The sequence below is a fragment of the Artemia sp. Qi Xiang Cuo genome, chromosome 15, assembly GCF_049724085.1.
Source record: "Artemia sp. Qi Xiang Cuo chromosome 15, ASM4972408v1, whole genome shotgun sequence".
Classification (NCBI taxonomy): Eukaryota; Metazoa; Arthropoda; class Branchiopoda; order Anostraca; family Artemiidae; genus Artemia; species Artemia sp. Qi Xiang Cuo.
The window spans coordinates 43,977,654-43,990,474 of record NC_142808.1 but is presented as its reverse complement, the minus strand read 5'-3'; the positions used below and the strand labels follow the sequence as shown (position 1 = coordinate 43,990,474).

Below are 12,821 nucleotides of genomic sequence, written 5' to 3'. Positions count from 1 at the left end.
ACTGTGTCTCCTTTGATTTCTTAAATCAACTAGTTGCAATTAATGTTAATTCCAATTAGCTTCAATTAAATTAAATCAATTAATTTATTAAATAAATACATTTTTCTCTCCAGGAAACTCTATATTTATCAGTTCAATCCATTTTCTCCTATTTTAGTTGGTTCTCTAGATGTAAAAAAAAGCCCAAACCTTGCATGAAACTGTGTCTCCTTTAATTTTTTAATTAATCAATTTCCATTGTAACTAATTTTAATCAAATTGAACAAATCAGTTAAATAAATCAATTTTAAATTAAATCAATCTCCAACAAGTTCTATATCAGTCAGTTGAATCTGTTTCGTCTATTTTAATTGATTCTCTAGATATACAAAAAAACTCCGTATGAAACTGTGTCTTTTTTAATTTTTTAATTAATGAATTATACTTATTTCTAATTCTAATTAATTTTAGTTTCGGTTAAATTTAATTAGTAAAAAAATCAGTAATAAAACACATTAATTTCCCTTTGCAGCAAGTTCTATATCGATCAATTCAATCCATTTCCCTTATTTCATTTGGTTCTCTAGATATTTAGAACTTTAAGTTTTCTCTGAAATGCATAATGTGTTGCGTTATGTTTTATGCACAGATGAGCTTTGCGTTATATTTTCTTCTTGTATTTGCAGAAGTAATAGGAAAATCAAGCTTTCTGATATCACGCCTGTTTCAACCATATTTTAGATGCCCAAAGAATTTCTTTTTTACAAACAAATTTTAGGTTTTTCCAATCTCTAGTAAAATTTATGGAATTTGACAAAACAGATTTTCTTGGTGATCACACTGGGCCAAGCAAAAAAAAAAACTTTATAATTTTTCTGTAAACACTATAACTTCTCTACAAATGCTTTAATCGTGCTTAGGCAGAAAACAAGTCTACACACTGCGAACAGAAAATTTTACAGCTTTCTAAAAAATATTTCCGTACTGGAAATTAATCCGAATTAAGACTTTGTCTAAGATTAGCTATTTTTGCATCCGTTCTAATGATAACAGTGTCAATATCTTTATAAAGTCCAGACTGGAGCATTGCAAGTCGATGACGTTCCAGCATTTCCAATTCTTTCTGCATTTCTTCCAACGAAGCTCGTGAAACTAAAGTTCTTCTGTTTGGCAATGGATCAGCTTTAGCTACTGATCTCCTAGATATTGATGGGGGTCTGATTGTCTTCTCACTATTTGTCAACGGTTTTCTCTTCCCCTCCACAGATTTCGATCGACTAAACCGACCTTTTGCTCTGGTCTTACTTTCTGGGGTTGGAAGTTCTACTTTTCGACAAGTCAACTCACTATCAGTTCCTGCCCTGGACACCCTCATTCCTTTTTCAATGGCTGCTCGAACAAGAGGTGAGTCATTTTTACCACTACTTGACGTCTGGATATCCTCTGACTTTTTAGAATTTGAAAATAGAAGAGATTTTAAGTGCTCAATTTCTCTATCTTTTTGTTTCACAATTTGTTGGAGGTCGCCAACTTCACCCGGACAATACGGATTGTCTATTTTATCAAGAGCTCTTAGCCATTGTTCTTTATAGTATGCTTTGGACTGCCGAACATGCGTTAGTTTTTCTTCAAGAAGATCTTTATCAGCGCTAATTTTAGCAATTTTCTCCTTTAGCTCAACAACCATTGGACTATTCGATTCTTTAGATGTCAACTGTTTAATTTCATTTTGCAAAATTTTCACTTTTTCTGCTTCTAGCTTGAGTTTGTGATCGAAGTCTGACTTTAGTTTCTCACATCGTGCATTACTTTCATCATGCATCCTATCAGAAATCCATGCCAATTCGCGCTTACTTCTTTCGAAATCTTCCTCAACTTTTTTTAGATCTTCCTCACGTTTCATCAAATTTTGAAGAAGAGTTTTGGCATTATTCTCAATTTCATCACACTTTTTCACTTTCTGCTTAAAAAGATTCTGCCATTGGGCATACTGTTGCCTCCACTGATTTAATAACATTTCAAATCTTTTCATTTCCTCTTTATCTGATTCATCTTTCAATTTCGTCTTTTGTCTTTCTTTCCAATCTTCCAATTCCTTAACAAATGAAAATATATAATCATTATTTTTGGCCTGCTCAATCTCAGAATCAAGTCGTGACTGTCTATTTTGGCTAGGTGATATATACAGAGGACTTTCTTGAAGATATTTACTGGTTTTTGGCAATGCTGATATTTCTGAGCGTTCTTCTACCAAAGAATTGTGAGTATTTACTTCAGTTTCTAGCTCTTGTGCATTAGGCTCTGACTGTGTTTCTGATAGTGGTGGATTAGCGTTTTCAGAAGCTTGAACTAACTTATTGTCAACCGATTCTTCTCGTTCGACATCTTGCTGTATGCTTAGAGTTAAGGACAAGCCCACAACTGGATTTTGATCAAGTGCATTCTTTGGTATTTCACCATTCATCATTCTCAAAGGGTACTGCCCAGCAATAGATACAGGTTTTAAATAAATTTCATTCCCAATTTTTGAGCTGAACTGAGCCATGTCAACACTAGAATAGCCTATAGCAAAATCATCGCAAAAAAACTGAACTTCAAATATTTTTTGCTGGTCAAAGAATCTTTTAAGGAAGGACACAGAGCTTTTGATCTTAGCACTAGCCTTTTCTGCTAAAAATTCAGGGCTTGTTATATTCTGAAATGCTTCAGTTGTAATATCACAACCAAGAAGACTGAAATAAAAATGATATTTGGAATCTAAATGAGGCCAGTTACTGGATTCGTCAGGTAATAACAAAGGTAGATTGTCAGCAAACACTACAGTTACAGAAAAACAAAAGCTATCATGACAACGGTCAGCCGGTCCAATTCGAAAATACGCACCATCAACTAGCACTGGTTTCAAGTCATACCCAGTATGTATAAATTCTTTCGACTTTTTTTTTTCTTTGTTTGATACATCCATTTCCTCTGCCCTCTTTTTAGTCACTTCTTCTACAGTTTCAACATGAGTTACCATTTGTGTCTCTTCATCAATCTCTAATGTTAAACATAGTAATAACAAGACAGGTTTATCTGCATGCTTTGAACCAATCATTTTATGCCATTTTTGGTCAGTCGCTCCAAATTCTGCTGTTCTCGGGTCTAATATACAATATCCCAAGAGTTTTTTTTGTAAAGAAGAAGTAGCATAAAGTTCAACTTTAATTGGAGCCTTTTGTAATCTCAAGTCATGTAATTCTTTCCTACTTACTGACCAAGCGAGTTCAGTGTTGACATCAGCATGTATTGAGCCAGGAATAGGGTCGGAAGCCAATGATTCCCCATTAAATTTCGCTTCGATGATTAATGTCTGGCCTTTATGTAGAAGAACATTATTAGCTTGGCAGACCCTCAGAATTAGAAGCAACTGCTGGTCAGACCGTTTCCTGCAAAGAAACAAATTCTTCGAATTAGTTTAGTTCAATCACGTTAGCTGGATCTACGGACTAAGTTTATTTTGAGTACTAGTCCCTTAATATTACAAAAAAACAAAACAAATAAAATGCCCCCCCCCCACCCATAAAAAGTCAAATTGTTTAAATCAGTTTGGAAATCATATCAGCCCTGTCCATCCGAAATAGAATCAATAGCCGGAGCCTTACTGTGCTAAACTTAGAATAAAAAAAAAAAAAAAAAATACTTGAGAAAAAAATTCCCAAGAAACAAGCACGAGAAATCAGGGGGAGCCTGTCAATCAAATATACAGACCACGTGGCACCAATACCGCCATCTACTGCTTAGAATTTCTGCACTATCAATGATTGCATTGTCCTTTCACGTATGGAGGTGTTTGTAGTTACTCAAGTCTGAGGATTTTAAGGTGGTTTGGAGGTTGTTACTGATTTCTTTAATTATTTTCTATTTTTTTTAAGTTAGTTTTTGTTTCATTCTTTTTCTTCGTTTAGATAGTGACTGTACGCATAGTCAATGTTTCCTAGGTTGCTCTTGAATTATGAAAAAAAGTATGAGAAAAATGTCAAAATATGAAGAAAAATTTTAACATGAGAATGCCACTTCTACAACCTTTTAAATCACTTTAACTGAACTGGGCTTTCTGACTCAAATTTACCCTTAAGTTATGACTGAACATTTTGAGTTAGCACAGTTTTTCTTTTACAATTTAAATAAAATTTACCTTTAATATCAAATTCTAATATTTCGTTGGTTCTATGCCTGTAAATTATTTCATTAAAACGTATAAGCTGCTCAAAATGCATAAGTGGTAGCAATTTCTCTCTTCATCTATAAGGTCAGGGTCAAATTTGAAAAAATTAAAGACTTAGTAAACTGGTTTATTTCTTCTCTCCCAGGACTATGTTTTCTCCAATTTTTTTCACCACACAAGGGTAATTTATACCACCTTTTCATCTTCTTTGGAAATAATGCACCATTGATTAACCCACATATAATCTGACTGTAATCAGCATATTAAGATTTTATATATACTATATTTCTCTTACACCCCAGAATTTAGCTCAACACTGAAAACAGTAGATAATTTATCAGGTAATTTATACATAAACTTATACAGAGAATTTTTACTTATCAACTTATACAGATAATTTAGCTAATAAGCGAAGGAGTATCAGTAGAACAGCTCGCCGAAAGTAGTATCATCACTACGACTACCCTTAACTTGGTTCATGAAAGAAGAGTAAATAAAATAATAGTCAATGTGATAAATTTCATTTAATAGTAATTTAAATAATATTTAAATAGAAACTTTTCTTTATTTGAATAGTAAAAACTAAAAATTGAAGCTAATTAAGGTAGAAGTGAAAATCTTACAAAATTAAATTTGGTTTACAGGTCATTTAGTTTTGTTCCTTTTAACATTTTACCCCATTTTTAATAATAAAAAACGTTTAATTTGTTCATATTATTTGTGGTTTTCCCAATTTCTACTGTATCAGCCTCCATGGTAAAAAAATCGAAACCTTACATCTGTTTATGGACTCCAACATGTCAGTTTAAAACTTACAGAACTTGCTGGTAAACTACCCCAGTCTAGACATAAGCATCTTCCTGCCCGTACTTGTTTCCAAGGCTGTATCCAGGGTGGGTGCTGTCGGGTAGGAAACCCCTGTCACCAAAATTTTAGTCTAACCATATATATATATATATATATATATATATATATATATATATATATATATATATATATATATATATATATATATATATACATATATATATATATATATATATATATATATATATATATATATATATATATATATATATATATATATATATATATATATATATACAGATATAGTCTTTTTGACATGATTTTCTTTTTGGTGAATACTGGTCTTTGATCAAAATATATATACATAAGAATATATATATATATATCTTTAATCGTGTAATTCTCTATGTATTTATGTATTTATACATTTTTTATTGAAAATGGCTCCACATTTTTTTTTTTTGAAAATTTAAACTCTTGGATTTTCTGGCCTGAAAAAAACTATCTAGACAGGTCATGAATTTGAGAATTTTTTTTAGAGCCTTAATCTTGGAAAAAAATTCAGACGAGTGACGTCCGGTTATATATATATATATATATATATATATATATATATATATATATATATATATATATATATATATATATATATATTGGCAGAAACGTCCTCAAAATGCCTTTGAAACCAACTCGAGACTTCGAAACCTACTTCTAATTCCTAAAAACATGTAATAATAACATTGCACTACTAATTACCGATTTTCATATATGTATTGCAATAAATTAATTTAAAATTCGATTCTTTAAAATTTAGTGTTACAGTGTTGAAGCCAAGTTTCGAGTTCAAGAGAAATCTGACTTGTGAAAAAATTGAATGTCGCTTATGTTTATAGTTGTTTAAATGTTCGCCAGAGCACTCGCATCTCGGTCCGGGTTTCTATAATGGTTGAGATAGGGTACGATCATATTGTTTATTATTTATATACAATGGTTTCCACTCATGATCGTTCGGAGACTATTTAGAACGAAGTCTTGAATGATTGAATGTCAATTGTTAAAAATTACTAAGATCAAAGTATGACCATCGAAAATCAAAACAGACTGTAGATATTTAACAAATGGTGCTTGATGCTGGCACTTAATGCATTCTGAGCTGAATTATTACATATATGAAGTTGATATTTTAAAATACACATCTAAATTCCAAACAACTTCATTACATATTTTACGGAAGGTAGAAATGTCACGATTTGTACAAGGATGTTTCTATCTGTATAATTGGCGGGCATAAAGTGAAGTTTTTATGCCTTAGCTCCTTCTTGTTCAGGGAATATAAAGGAAGTAGTTCCATAAAGGTAATATTAATGAATTAAAATCATTTAAATCACAATATGGCTGTCCTAAGTCAACCCACCATAAGCACAAAATTCAAGAATAGTCTCTGATTTCTACCAAAATTGGTATATATTAGTTTCTAAGCTTATTGATAAAAAACCTTAGGCTAAAATCACCCATAGAATTCTGTTCGGTTCCTACCAAAGTTTGTATTCACAGATTTTAAAGCATGTTGATTATAAATCTGAGGCTAGTATTGCAGCATGGACATGCAAAATATAAATGCACGAAAACATGCATTTATATGTGGACATGTTACACCTACCTTGACTCATCATCACTCATGGACTATTCAGGGAATTACTCCAAACACAGTGTGCATCAATTCACGAAAATTATTGGGGGGGGGGACAAATTGACTTCAAAATCTAGGAATAGTGGGACCTCATTGACTTTCACCAGGCCCATAGCCACTACTCTCTTCTTCCTTAATGGTCTAAAATCACGAAGAAGTTTAGCGGCGATTCCCTCAAGACGTAGGTGATTATTGATTTTCTTCAAGATGCATGTGTTTGTTACGTAATAGGAGATGAGGGTGACGTAATAGAGAATATTTCTTCTTTGATTGTTATGTTAATTGCTTAAAAACCTTCAGGGCCCGCCAGTGGGGAACCTTCGAGACGCCGGGCCCTAGCAACCAATTCCAACGGGAGCCATAGCAACCAATTCCAGGTCCATAGCAACCAGCAGGTGTTATTGATTCTCTTCAAAACGCAAGTGTTTTTAATTTTCTTCAAGATGCAGGTGTTTGTTACACAATAGGAGTTGCTTGTTACATAATAGTTTTTTCTTTGGTTGTTATGTTAATTGTTTAAAAACCTACGAGGGCCAGGTGGGAAAAACATTCAGAGTCCGTTAGTCAAGTGTTCATTCAGAGTCCGTTAGTCCGGTTTAACTGAGGACAACGCATACGTGGGTATTACGTAACGACGACGCAAACTTGAATGTTGCATAATGACGCCGCAGAGGCGGGTTTCACGCAATGACGGCACACATGCGAGTGTTACGTAATAACAGGGCACACATGGGTGCTACGTTCTACTTTAAGAGATGGTTTTCTTTCTTCAAGGTTTCATTTTCTTTCAAGGTGTTTTTTCTTCAAGGCGTTTTTCACGAGAAGTTTTTTTTCTTCTACAAGATGTTTTTTTCGATATTTCTTTTTCTTCAAGATTTTTTTTTCTACAAGATGTTTTCTTCAAGATTTTCTTTTTTTTTCAAGATTTTTTTCCCTCAGGAAACCCCTATGCCTTCCCAAGGCCAGAACATAATTCGAACTTTACTGAAAAAAATATAAATGTTTTCACTTTTATAACTTTAATAAATCAAATAATATCAACATTTTGATTACTAAATATCAGTACATGTATATTAAACTGACAATGCACATTCATTTGTATTTTTTTCAGTAAAGTGCAAATTTTGTTCTGGCCTTGGGAAGGCAAGGGGCTTTGAGCCCAACTTATGTTAATTTCTGCTCGTTTTGACTTTTACTCGGTTATTTATTGTAATTTCTGTTCGTTTTGGGTTTCATTTATTTATCGATGCTGATTTGTGGTAGTTTCACGCTTGGTAGATTATTTGATTTTAGTTTTGCTCACTTTTTGTTTAATGAGTTCTTTACTTTTCTTTGAAAAAGTTATTTTGTGGAAAATTTTTTTTAAGTTAATTTCTGTTCGTTTTATATTGATATAGTATTTACAGGGAAAAAGAAAATAATACTTTAAATCTTTTCGGTTTTTAAAAAATTTATAGTTTGGCCTGCTATTTGTATGCTGGAGAAAAATTTTCACCAATTTTTAACAACATACACCCTTTTTAAAATCTGAACACAAATAGTAGTGTTTAATTTAGTTTCATATTCACCTATAGTTGATCTGAAATAGAAAACTTGATACTATTCGCAAAAATCTGTTTACTTTCTTTGACAGCTTGGATACACTTATGCTATTTTGATTTGGTTAAATCTCAAGAGCAGAAGCAGCCCCGAAGGTTTGAATATAATTCCCTCAGTCGTTCTTGGGATACTGCTGAGATGCCTAATTGGGAATTAGCATTAACACAATGCATTTTTATTAATCTTATGGTAACATTTAGTTTTTAAACATAAAGGCAAATGGGAGGGTGGGCGTGGGGGGGGGGGGGGTTAGTTTCCCTCCAATCACTTTCGACTATTAAAAAGGGCATCAGTCCTTTCTATTTTCAATCGAATGAGCCGTTTTCGAATTTCCTATGACAACTCATTCGATACAAAGTGCCCTGGTCTAAACAACAAGAACAACAAAAAAATAATACTTTGTATCCACATCAATCTTTACTATAAAAATTTCGAGCCTTCCAATCACTTTCGACTATTAAAAAGAGCACTAGCCTTTTCTATTTTTATCCAAATGAGCCCTTTTTGAGTTTCTACGACAACACTTTCTATAAACACCTTATATGCCCCAACTACGTTAAACAAAATGGCTATTTCAAAATTTTGATTGGATTTCAACTACGTTAAACAAAATGGCAATTTCAAAATTTTGATTGGATGTGTCTAGGAAAATGGTGGGTGTGAGAGGGGCGTTAGTCGCTCTCCAATCATTTTCAACTATTTAAAAGGCACTAGCCCTTTCAATTTCCAATCAATTTAGCTCTTTTGAAGTGTGTATGACAATACTTTCAATAAAAACCTTGTATACCCGCAGGGCATAACTTAAAACCCTTGCCCTGAGAGCTAGGGGGTTGTCATTCTCAAAGACCTAATTTCCAGAACTTTCTTCAACGTTGAACAAAATGGCTATCTGAAAATTTTGATTGGATGCGTTTGGGGGAATGGTGGGCGTTAGAGGGGGTTAGTTACCCTCCAATCACTTTCGACTATTAAAAAGGGAACTAGCCCTCTCAATTTCCAATTGAATGAGCATGTTTTTAAATTTTACGACAACTCTATCTATAAGAACCTTATATGCCCCCAGGGCATAACTTACAACCTTTGCCCTGGGGGCTCTGGGAGGTTTGTCATCCTTAAATACATAATGTCCAGAACTTTCAACTACGTTGAACAAAATGGCTATCTCTAAACTTTGGTTGAATGTGTTTGGGGAAATGGTGAGCGTGAAAGGGGGGTTAATTACTCTCCACTCACTTTCGACTATTAAAAAGGGATATTTTAATTTACAATCAAATGAGCCCCTTTTGAAATTTCTACAACAACTTTCTATATAAACCTTATATGCCCCTAGGGCATAACTTACAACCCTTGCACTGAGGGCTCTGATGGGGTTATCATCCTAAAATACCTAATTTCCTGAACTTTCCACTACGTTGAAAAAATGGATATATCAAAATTTTGATTGGATGTGTTTGGGGAAATGGTAGACGTGAAAGGGCGGATAGTTGCCCTTCAATCACTTTCGACTATTAAAAGGGCACTAGCCCTTTCAATTTCCAATCGAATGAGCCCTTTTTGAAGTTTCTACAACATCGCTTTCTATAAAAACCTTATATGCCCCCAGGGCATAACTTATGATCCTTGCCGTGAGGGCTGTGGGGTTGGAGGGTTGTCATCCTTAAAGACCTAATTTCCAAAACTTTCAACTATGTTGGAACAAAATGGCTATCTAAAAATTTTAATTGGATGTGTCTGGGGAAAAAGTGGGCTTGAGAGGGGGGGTTAGTTGCCCTCAAATCACTTTTGAGACTATTAAAAAGGGCTCTAGCCTTTTGAATTTTTAATCGAATGAGCCCTTTTCCAAGTTTCTACGACAAAGATTTCAATAAAAACTTATATGCAACCAGGGAATAACTTATAACCCTTGCCCCGAAGACTCTGGGGGAGTGTTCTATCAAAGTTATACTTTCCTGAACTTTAAACTACGTGGAACAAAATGGCTATCTCAAAATTTTGATTGGATGTTTTTGGGGAAATGGTAGGCGTGGAAGGGGTGTTAGTTGCCTTTCAATCACTTTCGACTATTAAAAATGGCACTAACCATTTCAATTTCCAATCTAATGAGCAATTTTTGAAGTTTCTACGACAACGCGTTCTATAAATACCTTATATGCCCCAAGGGCATAACTTACAACCCTTGCCCTGAGGGCTGTGGGAGGGGGAAGGGTGTTGTCATCCTCAAAGACCTAATTTCCAGAACTTTCAAATACGTTGAACAAAATGACTATCTTAAAATTTTGATTGGATGTGTTTTGAGAAAAGGTGGGCGTGAGAGGGGGGTTAGTTGCCCTCCAATCACTTTCGACTATTAAAAAGGGTACTATCCCTTTGAATTTCAAATCTAATGAGCCTTTTTTAAAAAGTTTCTACGACAACGCTTTCTATAAAAACATTATATGCCCCCAGGGAATAACTCACAACCCTTGCCCTGAGGGCTGTGGGGGAGTGTCCTCCTCAAAAACATAATTTCTATCTGGAAATCAACTACGCTGAACAAAATGGTTATCTAAAAATTTGGATTGGATGTGTTAGGAGAAAAGGTGGACGTGTGAGGGGGGTTAGTTGTCCTCAAATCACTTTCGACTATTAATAAGGGCACTAGACCTTTGAATTTCCAATCGAATGAGCCCTTTTTCAAGCTTCTACGACAAAGATTTCAATAAAAACATATATGCCCACAGGGCATAACTTATAACCCTTGCCCTGAAGACTGTGGGGGAAGTGCCCTGCTCAAAGGTATAATTTCCTGAACTTTAAACTGCACAGAACAAAAAGGCTATCTCAAAATTTTGATTGGATGAGTTTGGGGAAATCGTGGGCGTGGAAAAGGGCACTAGCCATTTCAATCCACATCCACAGCCCTGGGGGGGGGGGTTGTCATCCTCGAAGATCTAATTTTCAGAACTTTCAACTACGTTGAACAAAATGGCTATCTTAAAATTTTGATTGGATTTTTTTGGGGGGAAAAGGTGGGCATGAGAGGGGGGTTAGTTGCCCTCCAATCACTTTCGACTATTAAAAAGGGCATTGACCCTCTCAATTTCCAATTGAATGAGCCCCCTTTCAAGTTTTACGACAACTCTATCTATAAAAGGCTTATATGCCCACATAGCTTAACTTACAACCTTTACCCTTGGGGCTCTGGGGCCTTTTTTGAAGTTTCTACGACAACGCTTTCTATAAAAAACCTTATATACCCCAGGGCATAATTTACAACCCTTGCCCTGAGGGCTGTGGGGGAGTGTACTCTTCAAAAACATAATTTCTATCTGGAAATCAACTACGCTGAACAAAATGGCTATCTCAAAATTTGATTGGATGTGTTTCGGGAAAAGACGGGCGTGGAAGGGGTGTTAGTTGCCTTCCATTCACTTTCGACTATTAAAAAGGGCACAAGCCACTCCGATTTTCAATTGAAAAAACACTTTTCAAAGTTTCTATGACGACTTCTTCGATACGAAGTGCCCTGGTCTAAAGGAAAAAAATAATACATTGTGCCAACATCGTTCTTATATCCCCCCAGGGCATAACTTAAAACCCTTGCCCTGAGGGTTGTGGGGGAGTGTTCTCCTCAAAAACATGTTTTCTATCTGGAAATCAACTACGCTGAACAAAATGGCTCTCTCAAAATTTTTGATTGGATGTGTTTCGGGAAATGGTGGGCGTGGAAGTGGTGTTAGTTGCCTTCCAATTACTTTCGACTATTAAAAAGGGCACAAGCCACTCCAATTTCCAATTTAATGAACCCTTTTCGAAGTTTCTACGACAACTTCTTCGATTCGAAGTGCCCTGGTCGAAAGGAAGAGAATAATAAATAATGCATTGTGCCGAAATCGTTCTTATATGCCCGCAGGGCATAACTTAAAACCCTTGCCCTGAGGGTTGTGGGGGAGTGATCTCCTCAAAAACATATTTTCTATTTGAAAATCAATTACGCTAAACGAAATTGCTATCTCAAAATTTTGATTGGATGTGTTTGGGGGAATGATGGGCGTGAGGGAGCTAGTTGCCCTCCAATCAATTTCGAGCATTAAAAAGGGCACTAGCCACTCCAATATCCAATCGAATGAGCCCTTTTCGAAGTTTATACGACAACTCCTTCGATACGAAGTGCCCTGGTCTAAGACAAAGAAAAAAAAACAAAAAAACAATACATTGTGCCAACATCGCTCTTTACTTAGGCAGCGCTATTGCGCTGCCTATGATATTTTGCAAGAATTTCTTCAGTTCTACCGTTTCGTGCTTTAGCTCGTCAGTGTTAGTTTTGGTGGTATATCCAAGTGTGTTTTGGAACTTTTTCTTTGAAACATATCATTTATGAACTTTAGTTTTGCTGAACCGTGGTTTAGCTAGTCTGTTTTAGCGTTGTTAGTGTTTCAAGTGTATTTTGGATGTTTCTCGTTTGAAACGCAAGATTTAATACGTTTAGTTGTGTTGTTTCGTAATTTAGCTTGTCTGTTTTAGTTTTGTTAGTGTTTCATGTAGTATTTTGGAAGGAGT

The 12,821-nt window shown here is 34.8% G+C and overlaps 1 protein-coding gene across 1 annotated transcript in view; it reads right to left on the bottom strand.

The window, feature by feature from the left end:
• Positions 1 to 230: 230 nt before the first annotated feature.
• The window catches only part of LOC148943700 (uncharacterized), a 296,754-nt gene continuing 284,163 nt past the window's right edge, over positions 231 to 12,821 (bottom strand). Inside the window, exon 2 of the mRNA XM_089101433.1 lies at positions 231 to 3,407. Coding sequence (XP_088957559.1) covers positions 971 to 3,407 — 2,437 coding nt within the window. The 3' untranslated portion in view covers positions 231 to 970. The remainder of the gene's footprint in view (positions 3,408 to 12,821) is intronic.